Source organism: Penicillium oxalicum, chromosome I (assembly GCF_001723175.1).
Source record: "Penicillium oxalicum strain HP7-1 chromosome I, whole genome shotgun sequence".
NCBI classification, from domain to species: Eukaryota; Fungi; Ascomycota; class Eurotiomycetes; order Eurotiales; family Aspergillaceae; genus Penicillium; species Penicillium oxalicum.
Window position 1 is genome coordinate 4,803,044 of NC_064650.1, and position 26,320 is coordinate 4,829,363.

At 52.7% G+C, this 26,320-nt stretch overlaps 8 protein-coding genes across 8 annotated transcripts; 3 read left to right on the plus strand and 5 right to left on the minus strand.

Moving 5' to 3' along the window:
* Positions 1-1,662: 1,662 nt before the first annotated feature.
* POX_a01582 (uncharacterized protein) lies at positions 1,663-1,869 on the minus strand (the record flags this gene model as incomplete). The annotated part of the gene is made up of 1 exon (XM_050110510.1): positions 1,663-1,869. The coding sequence occupies one exon, from the start codon at positions 1,867-1,869 to the stop codon at positions 1,663-1,665; it is 207 nt and encodes a 68-aa protein (XP_049974278.1).
* Positions 1,870-3,379: 1,510 nt separating this feature from the next.
* On the plus strand, positions 3,380-3,640 carry POX_a01584 (uncharacterized protein; the record flags this gene model as incomplete). The annotated part of the gene is made up of 1 exon (XM_050110512.1): positions 3,380-3,640. The coding sequence occupies one exon, from the start codon at positions 3,380-3,382 to the stop codon at positions 3,638-3,640; it is 261 nt and encodes an 86-aa protein (XP_049974279.1).
* A 350-nt stretch (positions 3,641-3,990) lies between these two features.
* On the minus strand, positions 3,991-4,233 carry POX_a01583 (uncharacterized protein; the record flags this gene model as incomplete). The annotated part of the gene is made up of 1 exon (XM_050110511.1): positions 3,991-4,233. One exon carries the CDS (start codon positions 4,231-4,233, stop codon positions 3,991-3,993), a length of 243 nt encoding a protein of 80 aa, XP_049974280.1.
* A 2,958-nt stretch (positions 4,234-7,191) lies between these two features.
* Positions 7,192-7,618, minus strand: POX_a01585 (uncharacterized protein; the record flags this gene model as incomplete). The annotated part of the gene is made up of 2 exons (XM_050110513.1): positions 7,192-7,395; positions 7,535-7,618. The coding sequence occupies 2 exons, from the start codon at positions 7,616-7,618 to the stop codon at positions 7,192-7,194; spliced, it is 288 nt and encodes a 95-aa protein (XP_049974281.1).
* Positions 7,619-9,808: 2,190 nt separating this feature from the next.
* Positions 9,809-11,597, plus strand: POX_a01586 (uncharacterized protein; the record flags this gene model as incomplete). The annotated part of the gene is made up of 4 exons (XM_050110514.1): positions 9,809-9,811; positions 10,669-10,837; positions 10,892-11,048; positions 11,135-11,597. The coding sequence occupies 4 exons, from the start codon at positions 9,809-9,811 to the stop codon at positions 11,595-11,597; spliced, it is 792 nt and encodes a 263-aa protein (XP_049974282.1).
* A 3,163-nt stretch (positions 11,598-14,760) lies between these two features.
* On the plus strand, positions 14,761-17,751 carry POX_a01587 (uncharacterized protein; the record flags this gene model as incomplete). The annotated part of the gene is made up of 2 exons (XM_050110515.1): positions 14,761-14,820; positions 14,974-17,751. The coding sequence occupies 2 exons, from the start codon at positions 14,761-14,763 to the stop codon at positions 17,749-17,751; spliced, it is 2,838 nt and encodes a 945-aa protein (XP_049974283.1).
* A 518-nt stretch (positions 17,752-18,269) lies between these two features.
* On the minus strand, positions 18,270-20,506 carry POX_a01588 (uncharacterized protein; the record flags this gene model as incomplete). The annotated part of the gene is made up of 3 exons (XM_050110516.1): positions 18,270-19,614; positions 20,038-20,366; positions 20,468-20,506. 3 exons carry the CDS (start codon positions 20,504-20,506, stop codon positions 18,270-18,272), a joined length of 1,713 nt encoding a protein of 570 aa, XP_049974284.1.
* Positions 20,507-20,882: 376 nt separating this feature from the next.
* POX_a01589 (uncharacterized protein) lies at positions 20,883-25,559 on the minus strand (the record flags this gene model as incomplete). Its single annotated transcript, XM_050110517.1, has 1 exon — positions 20,883-25,559. One exon carries the CDS (start codon positions 25,557-25,559, stop codon positions 20,883-20,885), a length of 4,677 nt encoding a protein of 1,558 aa, XP_049974285.1.
* Between the last annotated feature and the right edge of the window lie 761 nt (positions 25,560-26,320).

Here is a 26,320-nt window from a genome sequence, read left to right on the forward strand (position 1 = left end):
GCGGCAGTGTTCATGGGGACTTCAAGCGAGGCATGATGTAGTTGGTCTGTACTCTCTACCCTCTCTCGACCCAGACTCGTGCCACTCGTCCGCGCCCATGACGAGAGGGACTCCATCATGCATAATGCAGGCCGAACGCCAAGCAGGCAGGAAGGATGAGCCGGGGGGGCTACGTATCACGTACCGACTACCCCATCGGTACTTCACCAGACCATCACGACCTGGATCACTGTGATCGAAAAGCCGCACTTTCCTCGGTTCTGACAGCAACCCACGCACCAGATATGATCTGATGAACGGGAGTCTCTGCAAAAGGGCGGACGGGGGACACTGGAGTTCGTCACCCATCGAGCTTGATCTGCGCTTCAGCCTCAAAAATCAGCCGACGAGACGATTGTTCAATCAGCCACGCACCATCGCTGTCGAGGGATGTCCACTGCTTATGCTGATCAGACGGAGCATCCTGTTTCCACCGGTGTCGAGGTAAGATGGAAGGATCTGTAATCCGATGCTTTTGACCGTCGCGGTGCCCTCCCACAGGGCATCCATCGTTCTGCATCCTGAATTACTGGGTGGAGTCCGACGAGTATACTCCAGTCCCGCGTTTCACACACACACACTTCCCCCCCCCCCCCCCCCCCAAATTGACTTGTGTGACCCCCGCGCCCCTCTTCCCCCAAAACGTTGAAGCGACGACTACTGGACTGGATTGCCTATCCGACTCAGCTTAGTCGCATATCACACTCCCTCGGAGGTGACGGTCGCCTCTCACAACCTTCCTTTTCAGATATGCTGGGCCACTCCTCCTGATCAACCAGTTGATCGATAAGCACGTTAAGCCTCCCCCGGTCATTGGAGCCTCCTTCGACGGAGTTTGCGCTTACATAAAAGGTCGTAGACACGCACCCGGTCGGCAGTCGCCGATTACGGGTACTGGAGCCGTCAATTCCCTCTAGCGCCGCAGAGATTTTCCACTTTTTCGCCACCCACGACACATGTCTTGCCTATCGGGGATGATAGATACGACTAATAATGCAAATGAATAACCATTACTTGGCATCAACCGTCCTCCTCGGAGCTTATTGCAGTGAAGGCAGCCACTCACGATCGACCGCAGCCATGCTGCCATGGTGGTGACCCTCTCTTCCCCAAATCCCCCAATAGGGCCATCTCCTCCCGAGCGACCGTTTCCCACCAAACCCACGCTGTTGGCGCGCTAGTGCTGGATCCTGAAGTTGGTTCTGAAACTGGGAGCTCTCGGTCTAGCTTCGGCCCCTGTCCTCAGGTAGAGTGACGCCGGTCGAGACCGGGACAGCCTCTGGCGTCCAAAAAACCAAAAAAAACTGCTACAGTCGACCTCCGGACGTTCATCTGCCAACTTTGGGGTTTCCTTTTTGGGATTGGGTGAATCAATCGGATAGACCACGTTCGATCCGGCTCGGTTCTGCCCTGTCTTGGGACCTGACTAACTGAAGGGTTTAGCTCTTCCGGGCCAGGTACTATCAAGATCGCTCTCCTTGATTCGTAGACGATAGATTAAGGGACAGTAGGGGCAGTTGATTTCCTCGATAGGGATCTGGATGAGGACTCGCCGGGGAGCTGACGAGTCATGAGTCATGAATACCGACTCATGGAGTACTCCAGCGCTGTGTATCGGGGAGTTCATCCCCATCTCATCCACTCGTTCAGTTTCCAATTTGGAAGTTGGGCCCGCTCGTCGCTTTGCGCACGAACCAAGTCAAGCGAGCACTTGTCATCATCGAGAATGATGAGTCGCTGCCCGGGATCCAGCTGGTGTCCGTTCGGAATGGGTCTTTCTCCATTCCGACCCCAAGCGTTCCACCGTGGAGCTGCTCGTAGCAGCTCCATGGTGGGCCTTTGCGTGACTGGCCCCCAGTTGCCCACTGCCAGCTTGCCATGCGCACTGTTCGACTTTCTTGGACTTTCCCCAGAGAATCGAAACAAAAAAAAGGATGGTCTCAATTTCCACAATGACCTGAGCTCGCGGACTCAACGTGCTCGTCAGGAGGAAGCCGCGACCGCTTTGAACTGGGAATACAGGGGGAGGGAAGGAGGAGGCGTCAGGGAGAGAAGGTAAATTACGTACACATAGACTTCCAGACAGAGTACATCAAATACCCTCCCTCTTGGATATATCTTGGGATCTGAAAGGAAGATCTGAAGGGTGAAGATTCTCGGACAGATCGAGTTCCGATCCGACCTCTCATGTTGACAAAACTTTACCAGGTTGAGGTACTCACACAGCCTTCTTGTCTAGACAGAGCAGCAACTACTGTGGTTCATATGTACCTATACCCGGTTGAAGGTTTACATGCCTTCCTAATGCGTAGGCCACCTTCACTCCAGCCCTGGACATGACCCAGGTGAATCACAGAGCTCGGCTGGTTTTCCGGCTGTCCAGTTGACGGCCAGGCGACGCTCGTTGGCCCATCGGCTCCTGCCGCTTCAGGCCACCCTGTGGCTCAACCCACTCACAAGCTGCTGCTACCGCTGCCGCCGCCCCCCCCCCGCCTCTTCTCCACACGAATGCCGGAAAAGAGAGAACCTTGGATGGCTCATGCTCTTCTTCGCCTCTGTGGGCATCCTACACGACAATCCACGAACAACGATCGCATCCTCCGAATGGAAGGTTGCTGATCACCAACTTTCTTTCTCCCTTCCCCCTAATGATTTGATTGAATGGGAAATCATGTTCCAAAGATCAAGGTTCTTTTAACTTTTTGCAGTATCCGCCATCCGGCCCATCGCACCAACAAATCACGAGGGGCTGTTCTGCATGGAATCATCACCACGCGGTCCTCTTGCCTGTCTTTGGCCTGTCTGTTTTTGTCCGAGGCGCCCGAGCGTTCCAGCTTTAGACACTATAGCCCTTTCCCCCTCCCCTTCAGGACCTTTGACCGGGGAGGGAAATCCAAGGAGGGGAAGGAGAGAGTAACGCACTCGACTCTTCCAGGGGCAGATCGGATTGGCAGTTGGAGCTTGGAAAGTTTCATCTACGAATCTTGGCTGCCAGTTGGTGTGGCCAGTTTGATGGGCTGAACAAGTACTGGCCCACTGGCCCCCTCCTCTCACAACCTGATACTACATGGGTAGTACCTGGGTAGGTACATGTTGGGATAAGTTTGACCCAAAACTGTTTCTGTGAGTGCTTTACCTTTCCCACTGCTCTACTATGACAAGGTATCTTGCATGGCATCGAGTGCAAAGATGCAAGACTCACACCGCCGGCCATTCGCGTGCAGATGCTCTTGACAATTGCAAGTCACGTCTCTTTTTTGCCCTTTTGGATTCACCGGCGCGGACATCTCGCGCGCCTGGTATCCCTTGGCCCATCTACCGCCCCAATCCACATTCCCACATGGGCCTTCTCTCCGTGGAGAAGGCCCGTCCTCTGGTCCTCCACTCCCCGCCGGCGAGGGCGTCGCGGTGGCTGAACCTTGACCGAGCGAGCTTCCTTGAGCATCGAACCAGACAAGCCCAGGCGCAGTTCTCCCACCAGACGGCGGAGTTTGGGACCAGTGCAATGCAAAGGGGCCATCGGCCTGAGGCACGCTTCAAGGGGTCAATCGCAGCATCGCAGATCCTTTCAACTCCCTTCGGCTGTCTCCAGACTTGGTGACCTCTCGTCGACTTGTTTCCTCTCTCGCTCTCCTGGAGGCTCAGTCGCCGTCTGCCGCCTTACAGGCCTCTCTCATCATGGCTTCCCTGGACCGCTTCGAATAGGCGGACTGTGCAGTGTCCATCGGTTTGGCAACGGTCAGACCTACCGATCTTAATGTTTCTCATGCTTTTATTTGGCATCACAGGGATTCTTTTCTCTCTCTCCCCCGCATCATTGATGTCGCTTGCGTGGAACCTGCATCCGTTGCATCGTTCTCGGAGGGGAGCTTGCTGTCCAGTGTATAGGCAGACACTCGGTCGCATCGATGCTTTTGAGTTTTACATGTGAAGATACGTGCGGCTCCCTGTCTATATTGCGGGGTTGAACCTGGCGTCTGGACAGTCTGCGACAGTAAGCTTTCCCCCGCGAATCATCCATGAGACGTATTGTAGCTCGACGTGGTACAGCCTTATCTCCCCCAGATTCTGAAAAGTCCTATCGAAATGTCGGTGTGACTCGCATCTTGCGCAACCTTGATGAATACCCCGAATCGCTGGATTGAGGTCATTCACCACGCAGGCGATCGCGATGTAGTTAAAGTTCACGCCCATTCAGGCAGTGCCCCTTCCCAGATGCTGCGGCAGACGAGAGCCGTCCAGTATAGTTAAAGCATCTAGGTGCCATTGGTCCCAACTCTGTGCTCAGATGCTCACACGTCGTAACCAAGCGCTTGACCGACTCGACGCGCAGTATCTCGCAGCTATGCACGCATCGTGCGTGCAGTCTAGCTGGCTGCTTTGCGGGAAACACATGACCTGCTCCTTGATACTTTGCAGGGATGTCGACCCCTCGTTTGATCTGGCCTGCAGGGTAGTCATTCCATATTATGTTGCTCACAATGATTTCAAGGTCTGGGAGGGTGTTCGGAGCACAGAGAGAGAGAGGAGACTCTCTCCTCCCCCACCTTCATCTTTCCTCTCCTGGAAGAAATTAGAGTCTGTTGATATTGAAAGCGCTACACGAGAACAATGCCATCTGCATGGAAGTCTGCATTGTCGAGCATGTTTACATTCGGTCGGCCGCCCAGTACGCACGGTATTGAACCTACCCCCTCACTGATCCAATCGGTCCGACTATAGAGGTATGACAACGTTGACGCTTACCTACAGCATGTGCTACCTGGGCCTCGAGGTACTTTGGAACCGTTGCGACCACTGCGTCGTGCGCTCGGAGGATTTCAAAACGAGGCACACGAGAACTCAGTCACCTGATAGCTCACTACTAACAAATATGGACGGGAACTTCTGTCTTGAAAGGCCAATTCGAAAGAGAGGTCAGACACAACATTCCATATGATAGTTCCTGGCTCCGTCTCGAACAACTCGAGCGCTCTAGAAGAATACTCCATCGGCAGTGTACCGAATACTAGGCATCTACCGTATAGTAAGATCCAGAGAGGTACGGAGACAGGTATTGATGCACATGCTAATCCTCCACAATGACACCTTCATGTCCTTCACAAGTTCGATACATGGGAGAACGTTCGCCGCAGTTCTCCGCGGCGGGCACACGGCAACGACCCTTTCATGTTGATCTGGATCTAGTCGATCCGCCAAGCCAAGAGACCGATATCTGCATCTCGATGGAGGGGGGCGGGGCAAAGAGGAGAACAAAAATAAAAAACAGCAAGTCTTCCGAGTCACAGCCCATCTACATGAAGTCTCTGCATTTTAGGAGAGTACTGTAACTTCATTTAGACAAACTCAACCGAGTACGAACGAATGACCGGCCTTCTACAGATTGGAACCCCCTTACCCACCGAGTATTAAGTAGGGTAGCCTGCAACAAAAACAAGATCTAAAAATGTACATGAAATGTACTTTGAATCCTTTCACCACTTATCTCTCCTCCTCCTCCTCCTCCTCCTCCTCCTTCTACCCTTACCAAGTTCCTCCCGCACACTTGCCGCACCGACCACCTTCCATTGGCGCGCATCCTACAAGTGCATTACGCTTATGCATGGCATGCGAGACAATCCCCACCCCACCACCTACTAAAGCCCATTCCTCGACCCCCCCCCCCCCCCCCCCCCCCGCTAAACAGCCACCCCGGTCAGAGCAAGTCATACAACGGCCAGAAGGCAGGGGAATAAGGGCCAAACCAAAAAAAGAGAGAGTACAGTCGTAAGAAATCAGAATTTGTCGTCGCTGGGACCCTTAGCCTAGACCTTATCGTGCGATTATCAGTGCACCACAACGCCTTTTTTTTAACCACAAGAAAGAAAAACAAAATTTTTTAAAAAGAAAATTAAAATCTGTTTGCACTTTGAAATACTCTGACCCCCTTTAGTAACCTTTGAAGTGTCTTGAGTCCAATCTAGTCTCTCGAGTCCACTTTGGACCCTGTCTTTCGTATAAACCAAAAAGAAATCTTCGACTCTCTTTCCCGCCCCTCCCCCAGGATCTTGGTGGTTAGCCAACGGGTCTGGCACTGTCTGTATCTCACATGGTGTATTGAGTATTGAAGGTTGATTTTGGAATTTTTGTCTCCTTTGTGCTATGGATGCATGGTGTGTATCCGATATTGATGTGGTGGGCTAAGGGGGAAGGAGGGTGTTTGGAGGAGTTTGATGTCCGGGTCTAGATATGCATGTCCCGAGCAGTCCTCTATGTAGACCTAGGTAGTAAATCGGAAAAAAAGGGTAGGGTCAATTTTTGATCTACACGATGACGATGACTATTATTGATATCCTTAGGTATGGATCTTGATGTAATGTCATAAAAGGGTAGATACCCAAGGTGAATTAACTTGGTACTCTATCACTCTGCATATAATCAACATTGAAGTGGGTACTGTGATTGGGTTTACATGTTCATCTAGCATGTCGTTGTGTACATAGTCACATACAGAAGAACTACATACTGTAAATGCGACGCATTTTCCCCCTCCTTTGCAGTGCAGCGAACAGACACTTTTGCGATCAATGCAGGCGTGGGGGTCAGTGCATGGGGTACCCAGATCAGTAGATGGATACCTTGGATTCCAGATTGATCTGGACCGCCTGAAAAAAGGAAACGAAGACGAAGAAGGGAAAAAAAAAGTCAAAAGTGAAAATCCTTTCAATGTGTGAGATAAGGACTGGGATGCTAGGTATATTTCTGATTACAGGGTGAGCTGTGTACATTATCCATTTTCTTTTTTCAATTCACCGGGAGCCTAGATACCCTAGCTTAAGCCTAGAAAGATGGGAGAAGAGAGGGGGGGGGGGGGAGGAAAACCAATAAAAAGGAAACAGGGAAAAGGAATACATTGGAAGATAGGAACTTTGGATTCCGAACGGTCGTTTTGTGGCGGTTCATGTTGGGTTGAGCTACGGAGGACTGTCTTCCAGCTTGCAGGAACATCCCGATGTGTGCAATGTATGGAGGAAAGGAGGGGGGGATCTCTTCTCCGACTGTATAGTGGGGGTAACCTTGAAGAGTCACAGTGGTGGGTAGGCCGCTTTAAATTGCTCTAGTTGGCCCGAGTTTTATGTACAGCTGTGCCACAGGGCTTTTTCATTTGAGGATTCACTCAATATCCAGGCGCATGGAGTGAGGATCCACAGTAGAGCGGTGATCCACAATATACCAACGGGCACCACCTCCATATGTGTCAACATGAAGGGGTAGGTCACTTTGATGTGCGGCTGGAGTAGAGGTGTCTACCTTCTTCTTTGCAAAGACGGACACACCGGCGACTGTTTTGCCCAAGTTGGTGTCTCCACTAGCGTACTAGCTTTTTTTTGCGATGTAGGAGCTCCTGCATATTGAAATTCCTACATGTAGGGTACAATGCAGTATAAAACTGATGCCCCTACAGATCGTCCGTGGCGGAGGTTTTCTTTTTCTTTTTTTCGGCTTCTCGGCAAACATCGGGCTCGTGCCGGTCGCCCTGAACATCCAGTTTGAACTTTTCAATTACGACTTGAACACGTTCCATTGACCAACCGGGCATCCGTGCTATACTACCACTACATGGGATGTACATTTTTGTCCAGTAATGGAAGTTCGGTCCATTCCGTTGATCATCGCTCCCCACTCTAATGAGCATGTGAAATGCATATGCACATATCTATTTCCTTCCTCGAGGGATGCGGATGGCGATTGAAACATTCACTACCATGACAAATCTGAATTCAATTCTATATCGTAGTACATTCAACTGTCGCCGCTCGCATCGTCGATCTCGGGCATCTTCTCCCGATGCACATCCCGTCTTCATGCTGGACTCACCCTTGCACCTAGAGCGGGAAAGTAATTCCTCATCTTTTCTCTTCTTTGGTTCGGCCCTCGGACTTGCCTTTCTCTTTTCATTCTTTTTCAACAGAAAAAAAAGGGAGGAGGAGAAGGGTAAAAAGGTGAAAAAAAACAGGGCTGGTGGGACCGAGATGTGTACCGTAGTGCCCGCTCAGACTAAAAAAAAAAGGGCGATCGTATAGATCCTAAGTTGGCATAGCTCGCACGACGCCAGAGGCTGAGAGTTCCACTCGGCGCGCACCTCGTACATACACAGCACAGATTTGGAGAGAACAGGCAGTCATAGTAGCAGTAGGAAGCCGATCGCGGCACGCTCACGCACACGGAACACAGTGGCTTTGTCCCTGGACTTCGGTCGGGAAACCTTTCATGTTCTCAATTCGAGCCTGCGGGTTCCCGTGTCGGGCGTGCAGGTAGTTTTTACTACAGTACTCGGGGCTCTACTTTTCTCGGTACATTGAAACGACATGATTGCGTGATCGAGTCTTCCTTTTTTCTCTTTTTTTTTGGCCCATGACAATCTGGACTAAGGGGGCGATAACGGTCCTGTGCTTACCTGCTGAATGTGTGGTGATATAGTGCTTACTTCTTACATCCGTATCTCGCTGCTTACTCCTCCTATGGAAATACCTTGGGGATAAGTTGCGCGGTGTGTGTAGATTGTACATGCCTCTCTACATATCTATGTATGTCGATGCATCAGTGGAAAGAACGCAGCAAATGAACTAACCTTATTAATAGACGATCCCGATAGATAGCTTACCCTTGCGATGAATCATTGTCATGACTACAATCATAATCAGATCATCATACATGTCCACATTGCAACCCAATCTACCCTCCTCTCTACATGCTTTCTATCCGCAGGAGGCGACTCCAAAGCATCATTTCCAGATGGAATCGCAACACGTTGGAAGATCTGATTCCCACCGCGACCCAGTCCCTACTCCCACGGCCAGTTTCGCACTAGACTACAATCAGTAGTCATTAGTCACTAGTCCCTGCTTCGTAGCGACTAGCGAGTTTATCATTCTTTTCTTCCCTCCAACCGCAGCGGTGGCGGGAGAGGCGTGCCGCCGCCTGCACCATTTAGGGCCGGTCGAGAACCAGTCACCTTTCGGTGCTGCGCAGGCCGCCGAAAAAAAAAAAAAAACTTCCGACCACGCAGTCTTGGCGAATGAGACTCGGGCCGTGTGCTCGTTGTGGCAGTGGTGCCACGGATAAGAGGGCAACATTTGTAAAAAGTGACAGTTTCTAGACCGTCGGAGGAGATTTTTGAATGTCATTCTTTTGTGACAATCTTTTACTCGGGCTCGATGCCGAGAGGCCCCATGATATTGTTCACGATGATAATGGAGAGGAAGACTATCTGTAAGACAACAGTCGAGGTTGTTTTAGGACTGGAGGGCCGACGGCAGAGCTGTACTACTACTAGTACTACGACTGCGTGCGACTCGTACCCAAGCTTCCAACCCCGAGAATCCCTTTGGGTTGACCAATCTCTACTTCTAGAGATTATACGGTATCGTAGGAATGAGAGTGGTAAAATCTACCCATCGATACGTCGCATTGCCCTCTTCTAGTTATTCGCATTCGAATCCTTTTTTTTTTTTTTGTAAACGGTTTCATCCAATCTCTTTTTCACGAGATTAATAATCCAGGCAGCTTCCATTAGCGCCTGTAGCAGGGTGTCAATCTCCCGTCTGCATATGCGTGTAACTGTGGTGTCCACTTTGGTATACCGCAGCCCCCCTGTGCAGTAGCTCGTGCCCTCGTAGTATCTTCCGAAAACAGACAACCTCACCAACTCCTCTTTCAAGGAGTACTTGGGAAGTTCAGACAGACAAAAAAGGAGTGACAAAAAAAAAGCTACAACAGAATCGATAAAATGGTAGGCTTGGTTTTGGTTTTGATTTGGTTGTGCGATCGCAGCCAAGCGATCTACTATGAGGATCCGACCAATGGTGCCTCGAGATCTGCTCCCGCACCCAGGTACTCCAGTATCAAACAGAGGTCAATGTGAAGACACGCACGCCGATCAATATTCCGAGGTGGAGTCCAAAGTTGAGTACAGTGTTTGGCCCGTTGAAAGCTAGAGATGTGGAAGGAAGGTAGCTACGAGGACAATTGAGAGACCCCGCGCTAAGGCAGATCTAAGAGTGATGTACCCTGGGACAATGAACGGTACCTCCTAGCACGTATGTTGATAACTTGAGAGTATGACTTTGGTCTTTCAATGTACTGACAGTGACATGTCACTATTGGTTCCTACCTGATCTCTCCTTCATCTATGCTCCCCCAAATATTTGGAAAAAATCCCGTCCTACACGAATCCACTCCGGACCACTCTTCTCCAGGTTGACCGAGAGATATCGGACACTGCCCGAGCGACAAGCGTGCTCGGTCAGTTCGAGGGATGGGGCCCCAGCTTTGAGAACTCATTCGGGGTATACCACCGCCATCACTGAAAGACATGATTATAAACCTCTTTCTTTGGTTCCCCCTCTTGAAAGCAGAGGCGTCGCCCTCAACGCCAATAATTGCGGGGTGCAGAGAGGGGGGAAACAAGAGAGAAAAGGAGAGCGGCCAGCGATCTGCCACTTCACCACTGCGCCTACCCTGTCCATACGGTATACATTCGTGGCCTACCGACAAGAGTATCAAGATGGCTTAAATCGTCGTAGAGGATGTTCCATCTAGGGAGAAGATTATGCGGGGCATCGAAGTCACCAAATTCTGCGCATACAGCGGCATCAAGCCTTCCCCCCCCCCCCCGCCTCTTCTCTTCTCCCCGGTCTCGAGCGCTCAAGCATCACATTGGACTTTGGGGCCCCAAGACTAGGCTTGCAGTGCTGCCAAGAGATCCCATCCATTCTCAAAGCATATCCCATCATCTTTGGGCGCGTCTGTGTCACTCGTATGGATGCACGACGTGTGTCAGCCACAAACATCAAAGAGCACTGACATGCAGGAAAGGATCCGTCCGCGCACAGGGACCCAGCAACAGATCTAAAAGGGGGCCCCGGGTCTCTGTGGATCTTTCGTGGCGAATATCAGAGCTTCGAGGCCTCCTACAGTGGAGATGACTTCTCGGGCTTCAAGATTTTCATGGAGGATCTTCACTATCGGTATGTCCTCTGGACTGTTTTTCGGAAAAAGAAAAAGAAGATCGATGGGGTACGCGCTGCTATGTCCAGAATGGATAGCCATGTAGATTTCTAGATGTCTCTCTCATGCACGCACCAATTGGTACCCTTGGAGACCGAACTAAGCCAAGTCGCACATCAAAGATGCGACGCAAACAAAAGACATCCGGCGTTCCGGCCCGTGAAATGCCCGGAGACTTTGTTCATCTCCCTTCAGTGGCCACGCTGTCCCTCTCACCAATCCTGTCATCTCATCGGATGGCCCCTCTGGTAGAGTCAACTGCAGAGGGAGGCGAGGGTAACGCCCAAGCTCAGAGAATGAAACAGAAAAACTCAATTCTCCTCCTGACAAGGTTCAGCTTGACCCCTCTTCTTGCTGGGCAGTGCCTCGCTGCCTCGATCCCGGAGCAAAGATCAGATCTCCTGGCAATGCAAACAATCAGAGGGCTGTGGCTATCCATTGCAGACGCCACCGTGATGTTGCAAGCGCTGGTTGGAGGGGAAGCAGATTTTGTTGGGACGAGGATTTAGCCTATGCAAATCATCTAGGCATCAAAGTACCTCGTATTTTCCTTTCCTGTTTCCCCTTTTCTCTTTTTCTTTTTGCGGAAGCTGCCCTCTCTTTTGCTCCCCGCTGCACTGACTGTTTTGCGCCCCCTGCCTGCATTGGACATGATAGTCAAAGTTGAGCTCTACCGGACCATCAAGTGGGGATGGGTGGTCGATCCGAGCCATGTAGGCTGAAAGTTTCTGGGAAGTAGCTCGAGTAGCTCGAGTAGCCTGAGTAGCTCCAGTAAGTAGCGACCTCGTCGCCTTCTCGAGGGAGAGGATCGGCTTCGTGTAACACCATTAGTCGGGGCCCTTGGCTTGCAGAATTGCCGCCGCCACTACACGTCAAAACGGCTTGTTTTTTGGATTTTGAACCGAGCCTGCTCGGTGATTTGCGTGTAGACACTTTTTGTTCGCAAGTGGAGCGCAAGAGGCTTTCGAGTACGAGCTGCCTGGGGGCGAGTGAGGTCCACAGCATTGCGTATACGGTGGCGTGCTTATTGTAGATGAGAGGAGAGACTTTGGTGACGGAAAAGTGCTTGGAGATAATCATCTCGGGTAATATCTCTCTTTGCCTGTCAAATAGTGCGACAGATAGCCTGCACAATATGGCGTGGTGGTTTCACATGGGACACGTATGACAACAGAACGTGGAGATGTTCCAGGAAGGATCTGCTTCCCAAGATAGAGAGCATACGGTCGACGGCTGGCTTGTGGGACCTTTCCATAGCCCATCAATTGAGGTCTCTCTATTCCATATGTCGTGAATCCTTGCAATTCCTACCTCTTAGTCGAGAAACCTTTCCACTGACTGAGGAGCCAGATTCTCTATTAGGTCCGCTTCGGTTCACGTCACACAAAGTTTCTACCCGAAAGGAAAACTTTCAAGCCGAATGATTCCAGCATCATCACATTGCGGTTTCGGAGTGCCATGGCATGCTGCACTCATGTCGTGTGAGCATCTTAAATCGTAAGGGTCGATAAGCTTTGACGAGCCGCAGATGGTGACACTGAGACCAAGTCTCAATCGAGAACAATACACGTTCGCGGACGGGTTCACAGACGACGGAAGGGCAAGAAAATAAATGTTGGGATATGTTTATGGGTCGAAGCTCGATGGGGGATTTGAAGTTGGAGATGCAGTTTCATATCAATCCACTCATTCCATGAAGACCGTAAAAAGCAAGGATACTGGAGCTTGAATAGAGCTTGCACAATTGCACCTGACTTGGAGACATACCAAACATGCTTTCCAGTATCATACATCTGTCATGTATGTAAGCTTTGTTTCTTAAAGATAACTTGACCATGAATGCGTCCAAATTCGAGTGATACTCCTTGATTTGAGAGCCCCATGAATGCTCAAGGGTACTATGCATGAGAATGTGCTCTGTGTTCGGACGTATATAGCCAAGTTAGAGAAGCCTGATGGATCTGTAGCTGCCACAATCATAGTGATGCAAATCTGGAAAGGTAGGTTGTTGATATGTGATACTTTTCTGTCTTGAAAGACTGAGCTTCGAGCGAAATTCTGAAAATTCAAGGGTCAACCCTGTGCGAGCCAAAGTAGACCTTTTAGTAGTTCAATTCGAAGGAACATCGTGATGAGGTTACGTCCTTCTTTCAATTAACACTTTCTAATTCGTTTGACGGCATTCGTTGTTTCCAAAATCAGACAAGCATGTTTGACCACCTGTGTCTATCTGTTCAATGGCCCTGCACGAGATTCCAGGCTGCTCGTCGTCGAGTAGGCGGCGACTCAAGTCTTGTGCAATAACGGATGAGAATCAAAGCTTGGTCCTCCCTTGCTTGGAAGGGTTCTTTCGCCAACAGCGTAGAAATTGCGACCGTAGCATATGCCGTCGTTATTCACCCAACATCATTATCAAGACTCGGAATGTTCTGTCAATCATCGAGTTGAGACTTTGCAAAATGGGCTCAGTGACAACATCGAGGCGAGAGTTTTGTAGCTGTGGACTCTCTGTGATTCATGTGAAGCTCGATTCCTGACAGATCAAGGGATCTTAGGGTTGCAATCGCCCTTCCTCCACCTGATGATGTACCTTGATAACGCAATCCTGATGAAAAGATGCTGGAGCGTCTGTATGATTTAGTCGGGGAGGCGAATGGCATTGGAAATGCAAAAGGTATATTAGGCTGAGCTCCGGTTCCAATAGCCTGAGGCAAGTAAGCGTGCCAATGAGAGACCATATCATATGAAGGCGAGTGAACGAGTCTGTGAGACAACACTTGAGGATAGCCATCGTGATTCTAAGCTGGCGCTGACCTCTAGAGCAAGCAAAGACATGGACTTGCGTGCTGTAAGAGATCGATTGTGATTCATGAGGGAGAAGATCAGACGCCCCCGGACCATTTTTTGTACATGAGACGGTGAGTCTTGATTGAGATCATTCATTCATGCTCAGGCAAGAGAAGGCCGCGGGCATTGGATCGCATGACTTGATCATTTATGCTCTCGGTTTTTTGTCATCTCAACCCATCTGTACCCCAGCGGTCGGAAAATGACGATGGCAGTTCGTCGGCATCACGACAACAAGTCACACCAGGGAATTTGCAGCATGGAGCCAAATTCGATTCAAACACGGATCATTGAGCCACTGAGAGTCTGCTCAGCAGGTCACTCGAAGTAATCTGGTCTCTTGATCCCCACCAGGCTGAATTTTCGCCGAGTTACGGCCTTTCGCATCGCCCATAGTAAGTCTATTGATCAGACGGCGGTGAGCTTCCTAGGTACTGGCCAGAATCTCGCGCATGGGTTGACTCTTGTGATCATGAGGTAAACTGGTTGAGTACAGGAGATGAGTTGGGAGCCAGCTTGAAGTGTACAGCTTCCTCCACGAAAGATGGAAAAAAGCGGGACTACGATAAGCTCCGGTGGAGTCGCGATGGGCTCCCACTTGCTTCTTTTGGCCATCTTGGGCCACACCCACGACAGCCCACCTCCCGCCTCGGATTTCCTGGCTTTCGACGAGTTTCATCGCCTCCTCTTGTGACTTCAGCCCTGCCAGTTCCTACCCACATTCGTTCCCGAGGCTCTCAGTTCGGCGCTCATTTCGACTCGGTCTGCTTCCCTCCCCGCTCGTGTTCAGCTCTTGTTGTGCACAACCTACCATTCCTTCTCCTCATGTCGCAAGCGCAGCCGTCGCCTGCGCTAGATGATCTTGAAAAAGAGCTGGGGTGCTCGGTATGTAATTTCGATCCGGGGAAAATAGGAGCTTTGGAATTCCTCAGATAGGGATTCCGACTGGCGTCTTCCACACAGTTCTTCTTTGCCCGTTCTAAGGCATTCCCCCCTTGCATGGTCATCATAACTCATACCACGCTTCTGTCTGCGTAGATCTGTACGGAGTTGCTCTATCAACCGCTCACTCTACTCGACTGTCTACACACCTTTTGCGGATCTTGCTTAAAAGAATGGTTTACAGCACAGGCTTCACGGCGCCGCTCGTCGTCGGACAACTCTCCCCGATTTACATGTCCATCCTGCCGCGCTGAAGTGTTACGGACGCGCACAAATGCGACGGTGACCACGCTACTGGATATGGTGCTGGCGGCGCATCCCGACCGTGCCAGATCCGACGCCGAAAAGGAAGAAATCGCCTCGCGTTATACCCCAGGAGACTCTGTCTTCCCTTCTCTGCCATCTCAGCGAGACAACCATGACAGCTCGGAGGAGGAAGAAGACCGGAGGGTTTTACAGCATGTCCAGGAGATGAGTCTCCGTGAAAGTCGGGCACAGGCCCGCAGGGAGGCCCGACGGACAGCCGGTCATTCAGACAGGACTCGAGACAGGAGCGCTCATCCTGAACGCACCGGGGAAGAAACCAGATCAAGACGACGGCGAGGCGAAGATTCGGGACGCCAGCAGGGCACTGCGCGGGTTCCTGGCGATGCTGAACGCGCACGGCGCATCCAGCACCAGTCAAGCTTACGGTCACTCCTGAGCTTATCCTCGGAGGCTGAAACTATGCAAGAGGAGATTCTCCGACAGATTCTCGAGGAAGGCTTGCTGGACGATGTTGACTTTGACAATCTCACCGCGGCCCAAGAGGAGGAATTGAGTGAGCGGATCGCGGATGCCTATCGCCGGAGTCACATGCAACAGCCACGCGCCTCTTCAGGTTCAAGACGCCGACGATCTGCCGAGGATGGTGGGCGCATTCGCTCACGATCACGGTCGGTTCAACGATCGAGCGACAACACCACTACCACTGCTGCCCCCGCCGCCGCCTCCTCCTCCTCCTCTTTGTCATCCGCTCGCGACAGCAGTGATAGGCGGCCCCCCGCGACTAGGCCACATCTGTTTGATTCACCCACATCACGTCCGGGATCAAATCACCGAAGACGGAACTCGGAGCACAGTCAAAGTCGTCGCCGTGTGTCCCCCGTGCGGGTCAACGGGCCCTCTAATTCAGAGGGTACGCTGCGGCCGGCCGTTCGATCTTCGAGTGACATGACCGTTGAGCGCATCCACAGCACGCAAACGGTACGAACCAGAGCCGATGCGCTTGCTTCGCGGCCACGACGCGCGACCGAGTCAGACCAAGGCATCTCTGAAGTGTGGATGAACGGAAGTAGAGAGCGAACCTCGTCCGGTACAAATATGAGTCAGCTCGGGACAACATCGACGGCGACGGTATCGACCTCGAATGTAGGTACACAGCCGGCTTCCACACAGGTTGCAGGGACGACGGTGGATCATTCGGCGCCTTCAATCTCGTCGCCTCGTGTTCCACCAAGGTCAGATAGGCGGCCCCGATCATCTGTTTGGAACGTGTTGGGTTCGTCTAGCGTCCAGTATCTGGAGCCGTCGATCTCGTGTGATCGATGTGGAGCTTCCGCTATCCAATATGATGTGCACAAGAAATGCACAAAATGCAGAGACCCTTCTTTCCATCTTTGCCTACGATGCTATCGCACAGATGGAGATTATCCGTCCGGAGATTCTTCGCGGGTGAGCGGCTTCGATCCTGTGGCCAAGGCGATGTACGAGCGGATTCAATCATCACCGAACCATCGCCCCGCGAAAATGCGTCAAACAGGTCACGTCATGCGCGCATTCAAGTATGACCGGCCATCGGAAAGTGCGCAGGTGGTGACAAATGGGGAGAGGAAGATCACAAACGACAATCCCGCGCTGCGTCTAATTTCCGGCCTCTTCTGTGATATCTGCCAGTCGCCCGCCAATGATTGCTTCTGGAAATGTAGCAGGTGCAACGAAGGGGACTGGGGCTTTTGCAATCGCTGCGTCAACCAAGGGCGATGCTGTACACATCCTCTTCTGCCCATCCGACGCGTCGTTGGAGCCCCCAAGGCCTTGGCCACTAGCACACCAGCCGATTCCAATACCCTTTCTCGATCTAACACCGAGGTCTTCAAGACGCTGTCTTTCTCCACCAACTGCGATATTTGCACGTACCCGATCCCTGCATCCGTGACTCGCTTCCATTGCCTGCAGTGCAATGATGGCGATTACGATGTCTGCACCAACTGCTACCTGAAACTGGTGGCAACGTCTAAAATCAGCAAAGAGAATGGTCACAGCGGTTGGCGACGCTGTTTGGCCTCTCACCGGATGATCGTGGTGGGCTTTGAGGATCGAGACGATGGTCAACGACGCGTGATTGTCAGAGATCGAGTCGGCGGCAATGCTCTCCAGGACGAGCACATTGCTGGACAATCGCCGCCCGCCTCGTCAGTAGGCAGCAGCCCCGGTGCCGCCGCCGACAGAGCGAACGGCTACTGGAGCTGGAAAGAGGGATCCGAGCGACGGAAAAAGGCCTCTCGCCTTCGGGGGCTGTCTTCCTCTTCTCATGGTGGTGGGCACACCGCGTCCCCCGGTGCCTCCGACTCGGCGTCTGGGAACAGCTCGTCTTCCTTTTCACAAGGGGCGATTTTCCGTCGTTTCCCACCCGATGGCGGCGTGGGGCTCGTGGTTCAGGCAAAATGGTCCTATTTCCCTGGGGAGGAAGATGAAGATGAGTTATTCTTCCCTCGCGGAGCGGAGATCAAAGAGGTTGACGATGTGAACGATGAGTGGTTCTGGGGCAGTTATGCTGGCCGAACGGGATTATTCCCCGGTACTCATGTCACGGTTGTGGGAGAGATCAAATGAGGGAACGCATGAGGTGAACCTTGGAAGAACAGAATGATTCTAGCATTCTGCGCTGGTACGAGATTTGTCTCTTTTTTTTGATTTTGTTTGTGGACCTCTTTAATGACGGACGAGGCGTTGCTTTGCTCTAATGTACATGCCATCACGATTATGACCTAGAAATATCAAAAAAGACACCGAAACACGCCATAATGGTAATGGTGAACACTTCAACGGCGTCTTATTTTGGTGGTGCTCGAGAATTTCTAAATGAATAATACAGGGCAGCAAAAGACAAAGGAAAGGGGGGAAAGGGTACCCCTATGCTATCTCATCATTGGCCAACGCCATCTTTTCCCTGTCAGGTTCTTCATTCCTTCGTAGTCCTTCGTCTCATGTCAAGTCATATGTGGTATGTACTGCAGAAGTAAATGGTAAAGGTACAAATCAGAGAAAGAAAAAAAAAGAGGGATGTTTTCGGTTTTGTGACTTCCTCGTCTTTAGGACACCCGAAATGTTCGCAAAAGACGCGCCCCCTTTTATTCCAACAGGGCCACCATCAACCGCTTATAATCACCAGACGTCTCTCCTTGGACCCTCGCAATCAGATCCTTTCCATATCGATGGCGGTACGCCGCCTTCACCTGGTCCTTGTGCTGGCGGTTCCAATGCACTCGGACAACGCGGGTCACCAATTTATCGTCCTTGGTGCCCATGCCCGACATGCATTCTTCCAAGAGGATCGCATCGCGCATCGCGGGATCCGTCGCCGTGCGCAGCATGTGCAACAGCGCATCTTCCATGTGACCCGCAAACTCCTTCTCCACGTGCTTCTCGAGGGAAGCGTGATAGCGCGCTTCAAAGGCGCGGCTGATCTCCCGTAACTCGGTGTTTGAGGATCGGGCGAAAATGCCGCAGACCTCGGTGACGTTGTTGACCATGCGCGCGGCGGTCGAGTCGTGGATGGTGCGCACTTCAGCCTCGATGGTCTGCGGGTTCAAAGGCATTGAGTCTTCATGCCGGGCTGCGCGGAGGACCATCTTGAACAACTCGGCTGTTTTGAAGGAGAGATCGTCGTCAACGTCCTTGGCCAGTTGGCGCCCGTAGGTGCGTTCGTACAGCGCTTGAATGGCGTGCAGATCAGCATTGGACCGGCCCAGCAAGACGTCATTCAAGAGCCATTCTTTGGTGCCTGCTCCCTTGACGGCTTCCCGTACACAGATCACGTCGTACATGAGCGGCCCTTCGATGACGGCCAGGAGACCCTTTTCGAAATACCCGCTTGTTTCGGACTTGACGTCCTTGTACAGATCGCGACCCAGATGTTGGGTGTATGTGGCGCGGACACCGGCCATCTGGAGGGGATCCAGGCGGGCAAGGACCTGGATCAGGGCCTTTTCGTCTGTGCCGAAGCCCTTCATGGCTTTGCGGAGGGCGTCGGCTTCGGCTCGAAAGTCGCCCGGTGCAACTTGGCCAGGGATGTAGCCCGGCGATGGCGCTGCCGGGAATGCGCCGGGGGCCGGGGTAGGAACACCATGCGAAGGAGGTGGTCCCGGTGGAGGCGCATGGCCTTGGTGTTGCGGAGGAGGATAGTGCTGCCCGGCGGGGGGATGACCGTAGGGCTGGGGTGGTTGCGGCGAGTGAGTGGGAGGAGGATATGCGCCGTGAGGTGGTGGAGGGCCTCCGTAGGCGCCCGGAGGAGGATGAGGGGGAGGCTGGCCGTAGCCTGTTTGTGGTGGAGGATAATGACCGGGAGGAGCGCCCGCGGGAGGCGCGTATTGCTGTGGAGGATAGGGAGGTTGTTGGTAGCCATGTGGAGGAGGAGGAGCTCCTCCTGGAGGTGGATATCCGTAAGGAGGTTGTTCTATTCCGGGAATGGAATCCCTACAAAGTCAGTTGGTTTGTCACAATTGGGGCTTTTATACTACCCCGCAATAGAGGCGGCACTTCCAGCGCCGATCGCGCTTGTCGCGAACGCCTGGGGAGCGGGCCGCTAGAGGGAGAGAGGGGGGGGGGGGAAGAAGACAAAGTACTGACGTTGAGGTGGATAGTGATAGGACATGATGTGTGTGTGTGTGCTTTGGTTGTGAGAGCTGTTGGTACAGATTCAAATATGGGAGAGATTCCAAGTTCCCAAAGGCTCCGAGGAAATGGGATGGCGGCTTCTTATAAGACACGTGCAAATCCACGCCCAGGATGATCCGACCAACTCCGCAATCAGCAGTTGGAGGGGTCTTTCAGCTGACTTCTGTGTAATCCGGTCATTTCATAGCGCCCACCAGGACCCAAGATTCCGAACTTTCTCACGTCTCGTATGGGTTCCCTGATCCTGACAGTGGGCGAGATGTGGCGCAGTCGTCATTGCTGAGTGGGCACGCGGCCGTGGGAGGCTTGGCATTCTGGTTTCCATAGTAAGCGTGGACCGCGACTGGAGGGATCTCGAGTGGAATGGCGGCGAAACGATGGAAGATGATGAAGGTCCATCTTCTCGTCCAATCAACGCGGTCGAGCACAGCCCTGTGCGAGTGGGGGCCACCGTTCGTGCTGAGCTCATCAGCAATCACGTCACGCCCAGCCCTATCGGCGGTCTGAACTCGGGGGACATGGTCGCTCCGTCTGGTGTCGAAGACGTCCAGCTACAGGGGTCAACCAAAAAGAAGAATGGAAATTGAGGTGACCGCGAGGTTCATGTCATTCTTGCGATGAATATGTATGTATCTATCAGGTGATCATGCACCGTCTCCTGGGTCATGAACATCATGTGGGCGCCAATCATCTCGGAAGCAGGAGAAGGGAGAAAGCACGAGAGGAAGGGACAGACACGGAAGCAATTACACGTATCAAGATGCATCGAGAAGACTGAATCAACAAGTCGAAAATGAAACGGGGGCAAGGTCGAAAAAGAAAAAAGAAAAGCACGAGGGGGACGCATCAAGGAGAGGAACATGAAGGTCGGTCAGTTCACACAGTAAAAAGGAAGAAGAAGATCATGACCATGAAATAGAGACACACGATACAAATCCTGTCCAGATCGTCACCATTAGGTATATTCGTAAAACATTCAATTCATTCATCAAAAAAAAGTCAATCAGGTCATCTCAATCATGGATCCGGTGGCCGGGGGGGGATATCGTTTCAAATTAGTGGGTTGTTTACACACTGGCGGTGCGTCGTTTTTGACTCGGTTTTTGTGCATATGCGATCAGCATTCGGAAACCAGTTCCGCGCTTCTGGCACTCGCGAAGAACCTTGCGGTCATTCCACAGGCTGCGATCGCTCGGGTCCAGGTGATGAAGAGCCGGCTCTTCATAGCACTTGGTATACCACCAGCGACCGACGCGAGCCACGATCTTGGCAATCGATTCGTCGTTTGCCGCGGAGGGAGAGGGATCCGAGAGAAGATCACCCAGAGAGAGATTGTCCTCGAACGGGGAACCAGGGTTCAGTGGATTTGATACGGGAGTCTCGGTGGACGGGGTAGTTGTCAGGGTGGCGGTGGAGGTGGAGGTGGTAGTGGTCCCTGCGGACGCCGATAAGGACTTGTTCGAGGAAGAGGTCGTCGATCCTGACGACCTGACGACCATGCCCGCAACGGGAATGCGAACCATGCACCGACGCAGATTGTCAAACCCTTGGGTGCCAATGAGCCGTTGAATGCTGTCGCTGGCGGGTTTGAGGCTGATTCCGGAATCGGCCAGGTACGTGGTCTCCTTCAGTCGTCGGACAGCTTTACGAGTGCGAGCACCCATGTTGACCAGGTCCCGGTCGAGAAGACTCATCTCCAGATATCCACCGGAGCGTAGCACGCGGCGACATTCTTGGATGATATTGCTCTGCACCGCCTCCGAGCTGGCAGCGGGAAATCGCAAGACTGCAACGGTGAAATAGTCTTTCGGGAAAGGTAGCGGGTTCTGTAACCCGGCATGGTAGACGGTATGGTGGTTGGCGGGAGGTTGCCAGGCGGCCGGATGAGGAACGGCTGTTGAGACAGGCCGCCCACTGAGGCTGTAGACCTCGGCGTCCGGGTACGTGAGAGAGCAATAGAAAGACCAGTCATCATTGCCCAGCCCATCGATCACGAGGATTCTTCCATAAGTGCCAGACTTGACGTGATTATGCGCGGGACTGAAAAGAACCCGCCCAAAGGAGAGCCACCGACTGGTCATGAGAGAGGCAGATCGCATATTGATGTGAGTGACGGCATCCCACTCGCGCTCTGAGCAGCCCGGAAACTCTCTTCCAGCGTGCTTCTTGGAGTTGGGAGGGTGTGTAGCGGCAAGTGATTGAAGAAAGTTGGATTGTTGCTCCTGGACAGGGTCTAGTGAAGGCTGCGTAGGATGCTGTACCGGACTATACATGACATCAGGGTCGCCATAGCTTGCAATGAGATTGCTGTAGGATGCTTGGGTCGATGGTGCGAGCGGCTCATCCAGAGCTGAGACAATTGTCGACCGACGCACATAGGTCGGATCCTCGTCTTCGGAAGTGCTGGAAGCCTCGTCAATTGAGGCAGGGAGTGGCTGGTGAGCTATTGTATGATTCAGCCCATCCTGCAGGGCCCGGCTAGCTGTAGTCGCCTTCTCAAATCGGTCACTCTGCTGGGCCATATTGCACTCTTCGGAAGCTGGCTCTTTGGAAGCTGGCGTCTCGGGGGAGAGGACGTGATCGATGAGATCGTCATACTCGTTCCATACCTCATCTTCGGTTGGTGCAGTTCCCGGTTGAGGTGGAACGGCGGTAACTGCGGCGGTAGCCTCCGAGCTCGCGGATGATGAGATGGATCCCTTGTGTGGAGAGAATTGAAGAAGTTCGCCAGAAACAAAAGGGCCAGCCAAAAACTCCAAAGCGCTTACGGCTTCCGGGGCACTGAAGGCTGGGTTAAATCCGTGGCCCCACTCACCGGGCTTGCTCGGGCTGTGAGTCCATGAAAGCCCTCCCAGCGGATTGTGACTGTTTGGCGCATCGACCCATGGGGCAACCACAGACGGTGACTCTGCAACGCTGAAAGGCCGAGAAAAGGACTGCATGGCCGGCATATGGTGTCTGTCCCGCCTGGAGACGACTTCCGGGATGCGACCCACGGAGGCAAGTCGCTGCGGTCGTTGGACGATGTGACCAGCGTGGGGGTCCATTAAACTGACATTCTCCAGGCCTGGCAGTATCTTTGGCAAAATTTGAGTGGATGGTCCAGTCTCACTGCGGATTACGAGAGGTGGCTGCAGCTGCGTCGAAGGATGCCGTTTCTTAAGGTCAAGATTTGGGGGTGCCTGGATCGGCATGGCGTAGTTCTCTTCTTCCGTGGGAGGAGAGCTCTCAATCTGACCGAGGATGTCATCGAGCTCGTCGGAGTCGGTGTCTACCAGGGCATAGTGCGCAATGGGGCGACGTTTCAGCACAGGGGAGATTGCCGCATGCAAGTGGGCTGTTTGTAAGGGAGTGGGCACTTTGGTGTCTGTAGCATCGACAGATTCACTGCTCCGACCTCTCTGGAAGAGGTTCCATCGAGAAGGTCTCTCTTTTTTGATCTGCGTGGAATCGCTTTTTGTCGCATTCTCTTGATGGGCAGGTGCAGTAGGCGCGGCCTTCGCTCCCGGCAAGATAATAGTACTCGAGGTGTTACCGGACAATGCAGTGCTAGTTGTGACGGCGCCAGGGAGCGAATAGAATCCAGATTGGTTTTTTGTTGTAGGAACAGGCATGCGAGAACGCGATGCTCGGCGCTCAGAAGGCGGTTGAGTAGGCCGATTCTTCCTGCTTACTGATGGGTTCCCTACCTCGCCGGCTGGGTCCAAATCACTAGAGGTCCCGATGGACGCTGCCAGAGATTCCGCCGACTGAACAGTAGATGGGGTGAGGGTAGCTTGCCGGGGGAGGTTGGACGAGGTCGCGCTCATGCTGCTGATACTTTGTTCACTCACAGTCCGCGATAGGGCTGCACCGTCCATACCCCCGCCACTGATGATTACAGGCTCGAGACGACTAGAAAGAAATTCATCCAAATTAACATCTGGTCGACTGGAAGAGGTGCTCCCTTTTCGGCTTGTGACCGAGTGAGATGTGCTTCTGGTTGTGCTGGTCGAGCGCGCCCTCGCCCCACTTGCACTACTGGAGCTCGGCTTGCGGCCGCGTTGAGAAGAATACTTCCCATACCCTTCGTGGCCAGTTCCCGCGGCCGGCCCTTTTCTCGTCGCCCGAGCCTTGTCGTCGGAGTCGGCCTCCGAGGTGTTTCTAGACTTTCTGGAGAAGAAGCCGAATCTTTTTGGTGCGTTCGGTGGGTTGGCGTGGGCAGCCTCGAGGGGAAGCTCCTTGGCCAAAGTTTTTGGTACTTTTCGAACGAGCGGTGGGGAGCTAATCTCTCCAGAAGGCCGTCGAGAGAGATTTTTGGTCAAAGGGAGCGAATCCGTGGAGACCAGAGTAGACTGAGACAAGGCGTTCCGATTTGCCTCTATGGACTCTCGCCTTTTGTGTCCTGTCGATCGGAGATAAGGCAGGTTGCTTCGAATCACAGGTGAGCTTTCCAAATCCAGTTGGTGTGTGCCTTCACGACTTGGTCGAGGAGGTGTTTGTGGGACACTTGGTCCGGCCGCTCTCGTTACGGATAGCGATCTTGTTCGTTGTAGACTGAGAAGTTCGCGCTCCACTTGTTCAACCTCTTTCTTTGCCACATCGATATCAATATCTGGATTCCTAGATGGACCATCTCTGGGCGGACTGCATTCGGTCAATTGTTCCTGTTGCGACGGACGGCCTAAGTGCCCATCATCACTGTGGGCAGTCTCTTCGCGACTGCTTTGGCTACCTCCAGTTTGGATGGTTGCTGAGGCTAGTCCCAGAGATCTCCGTGGTAGGCCTGATCTCTGGGGCTTCGAACCTGGTCGCTCTATGGGAGCGTTCTGAGGACTGATGGGAGTGGATGAGGGTGAGAAGAAAGGAAGTCGGCTCTGAGATGGGCTAGGCTGTCTCATCCGACTGAACTTGGACGAGTTGGTGATCCCCGGAGAATAGGACGACAAGGAAGTTGGGGTTGAGCCTCGACTCCAAATGCTTGGAACGCCGGGAGATTCGGAATAACGAGTCGAAGGTGTGTCCGCAGAAGGATAGTGAGTTGCAGGAGGAAGAGGTATGCTTTGCAAATGAGCAGTCGTGCGAAGACTTGCCAGCTCAGCCGGCTCCTGAACCTTCTGGGCTTGCCGTGACAGAGGGTCTGGTATCTCCGCCTTGCCGTGATATCGAGGTGGTTCCTTGAGAGGTGCAGTCAGAGGCGTCGCTGTTCTCCTATCCCCCGACTTGATGGGTGGAGCCGATGACGGGATGACTAGGCTCAGTTTCTGTGATGCATTGTGTCCCGCGTGTGTCCCGATCGTGGGTGCCTTGCGGCGTAGAACATTACGTGTGCGTTTGGGTCCAACGATCGCCGGAGCTGAGTGATTTGATGTAAATGGGGAGGGTGTCGTCAAATCGGAACTGGAGAGTGACGAGGGTATTGACGAGGCGGGAGTGTGCGGCGACACTGTCGATGCTGGAGATGAGAGGGATCTTGTCCCCTCAATGCTAGGACGTGGAAGCAGTGATAGTCTCTGAGTCGGATGCGGGACAGAACAGTTGACTGAAGGCAAGGCAGTAATTGCTCTGGATGGATCGTCCACCACAGATGCCGCCAAGACTCTATCTTTTCCCGTCCAGGCCGCAGTCGGTTTTGCTGCTTGGGACCGAAGTGTGCGCAGACTTTGAGTGGAAGCGGAGGTGTTGAAGCTAGGACGCGACAGTTTTCCGGGGACGAGAGAATCATTTGATGGGGCACGACGGCCCCCATGGCCATAAGTCGACATGGTGTGACGCTACCAGGAGAGTTGAGACTCCGGTGATTGGAGTTCGATTTCAGTATGGTTCTCATCCGCGTAGGGCCTTTTCTTTTATTTTCTTTTCTTTTCTTTTGGCTTGTGTTGCCAGTTGAGGCAGACTGTTGGTGATCAACGGACAATGTATTTGAGCCCCCGTACGCTCCTCGGCTTGTAACACATGAATCAGAAAGCTCACATTGAACGTGCAATGAGAAAATGGAGTGAAGCCACGAGAATCGGAATTTAGACCATTGAAATTCAAACGCGGGTCGACAAAAAAAGGGTTGAGATTCGAATTTAAAGAACCGTGATGCGGACGGTGGACTGGCGGACGTCCAGAGAGTGTGTACCTCCAGCGGTAGGAGCAGTAAGAGTAGTAAATCGTACTATCCAGCCACGTGCGATCATGAATCATTCAATCCGCGCCAGCGTCATGTGACAAAGAATGTCAATGTGCTTCGCAGTAAGGGGGAAGACAGGGGCCATTAAGCACGAGACATTGAACTGCCATCAATCGGAGCAGATCTTAGATAGATAAACGAAGGACATTCACCGAGATGCAACTCGTGCGAGCGGATCACCACGCAACGGCGGGAGAGCTGCAGCTGCTTCGCCACAGACTGGAGCCGTGTGGCGGAGAAAACTCTTAGGACTGTCCCACTTGCCTCGGCCACGTCAGAAGCAGACAAGCCAGACAAGTGGAGAGGGACAACACACCGTGGACGATGAACGAGTTTGGACAGCTTTCA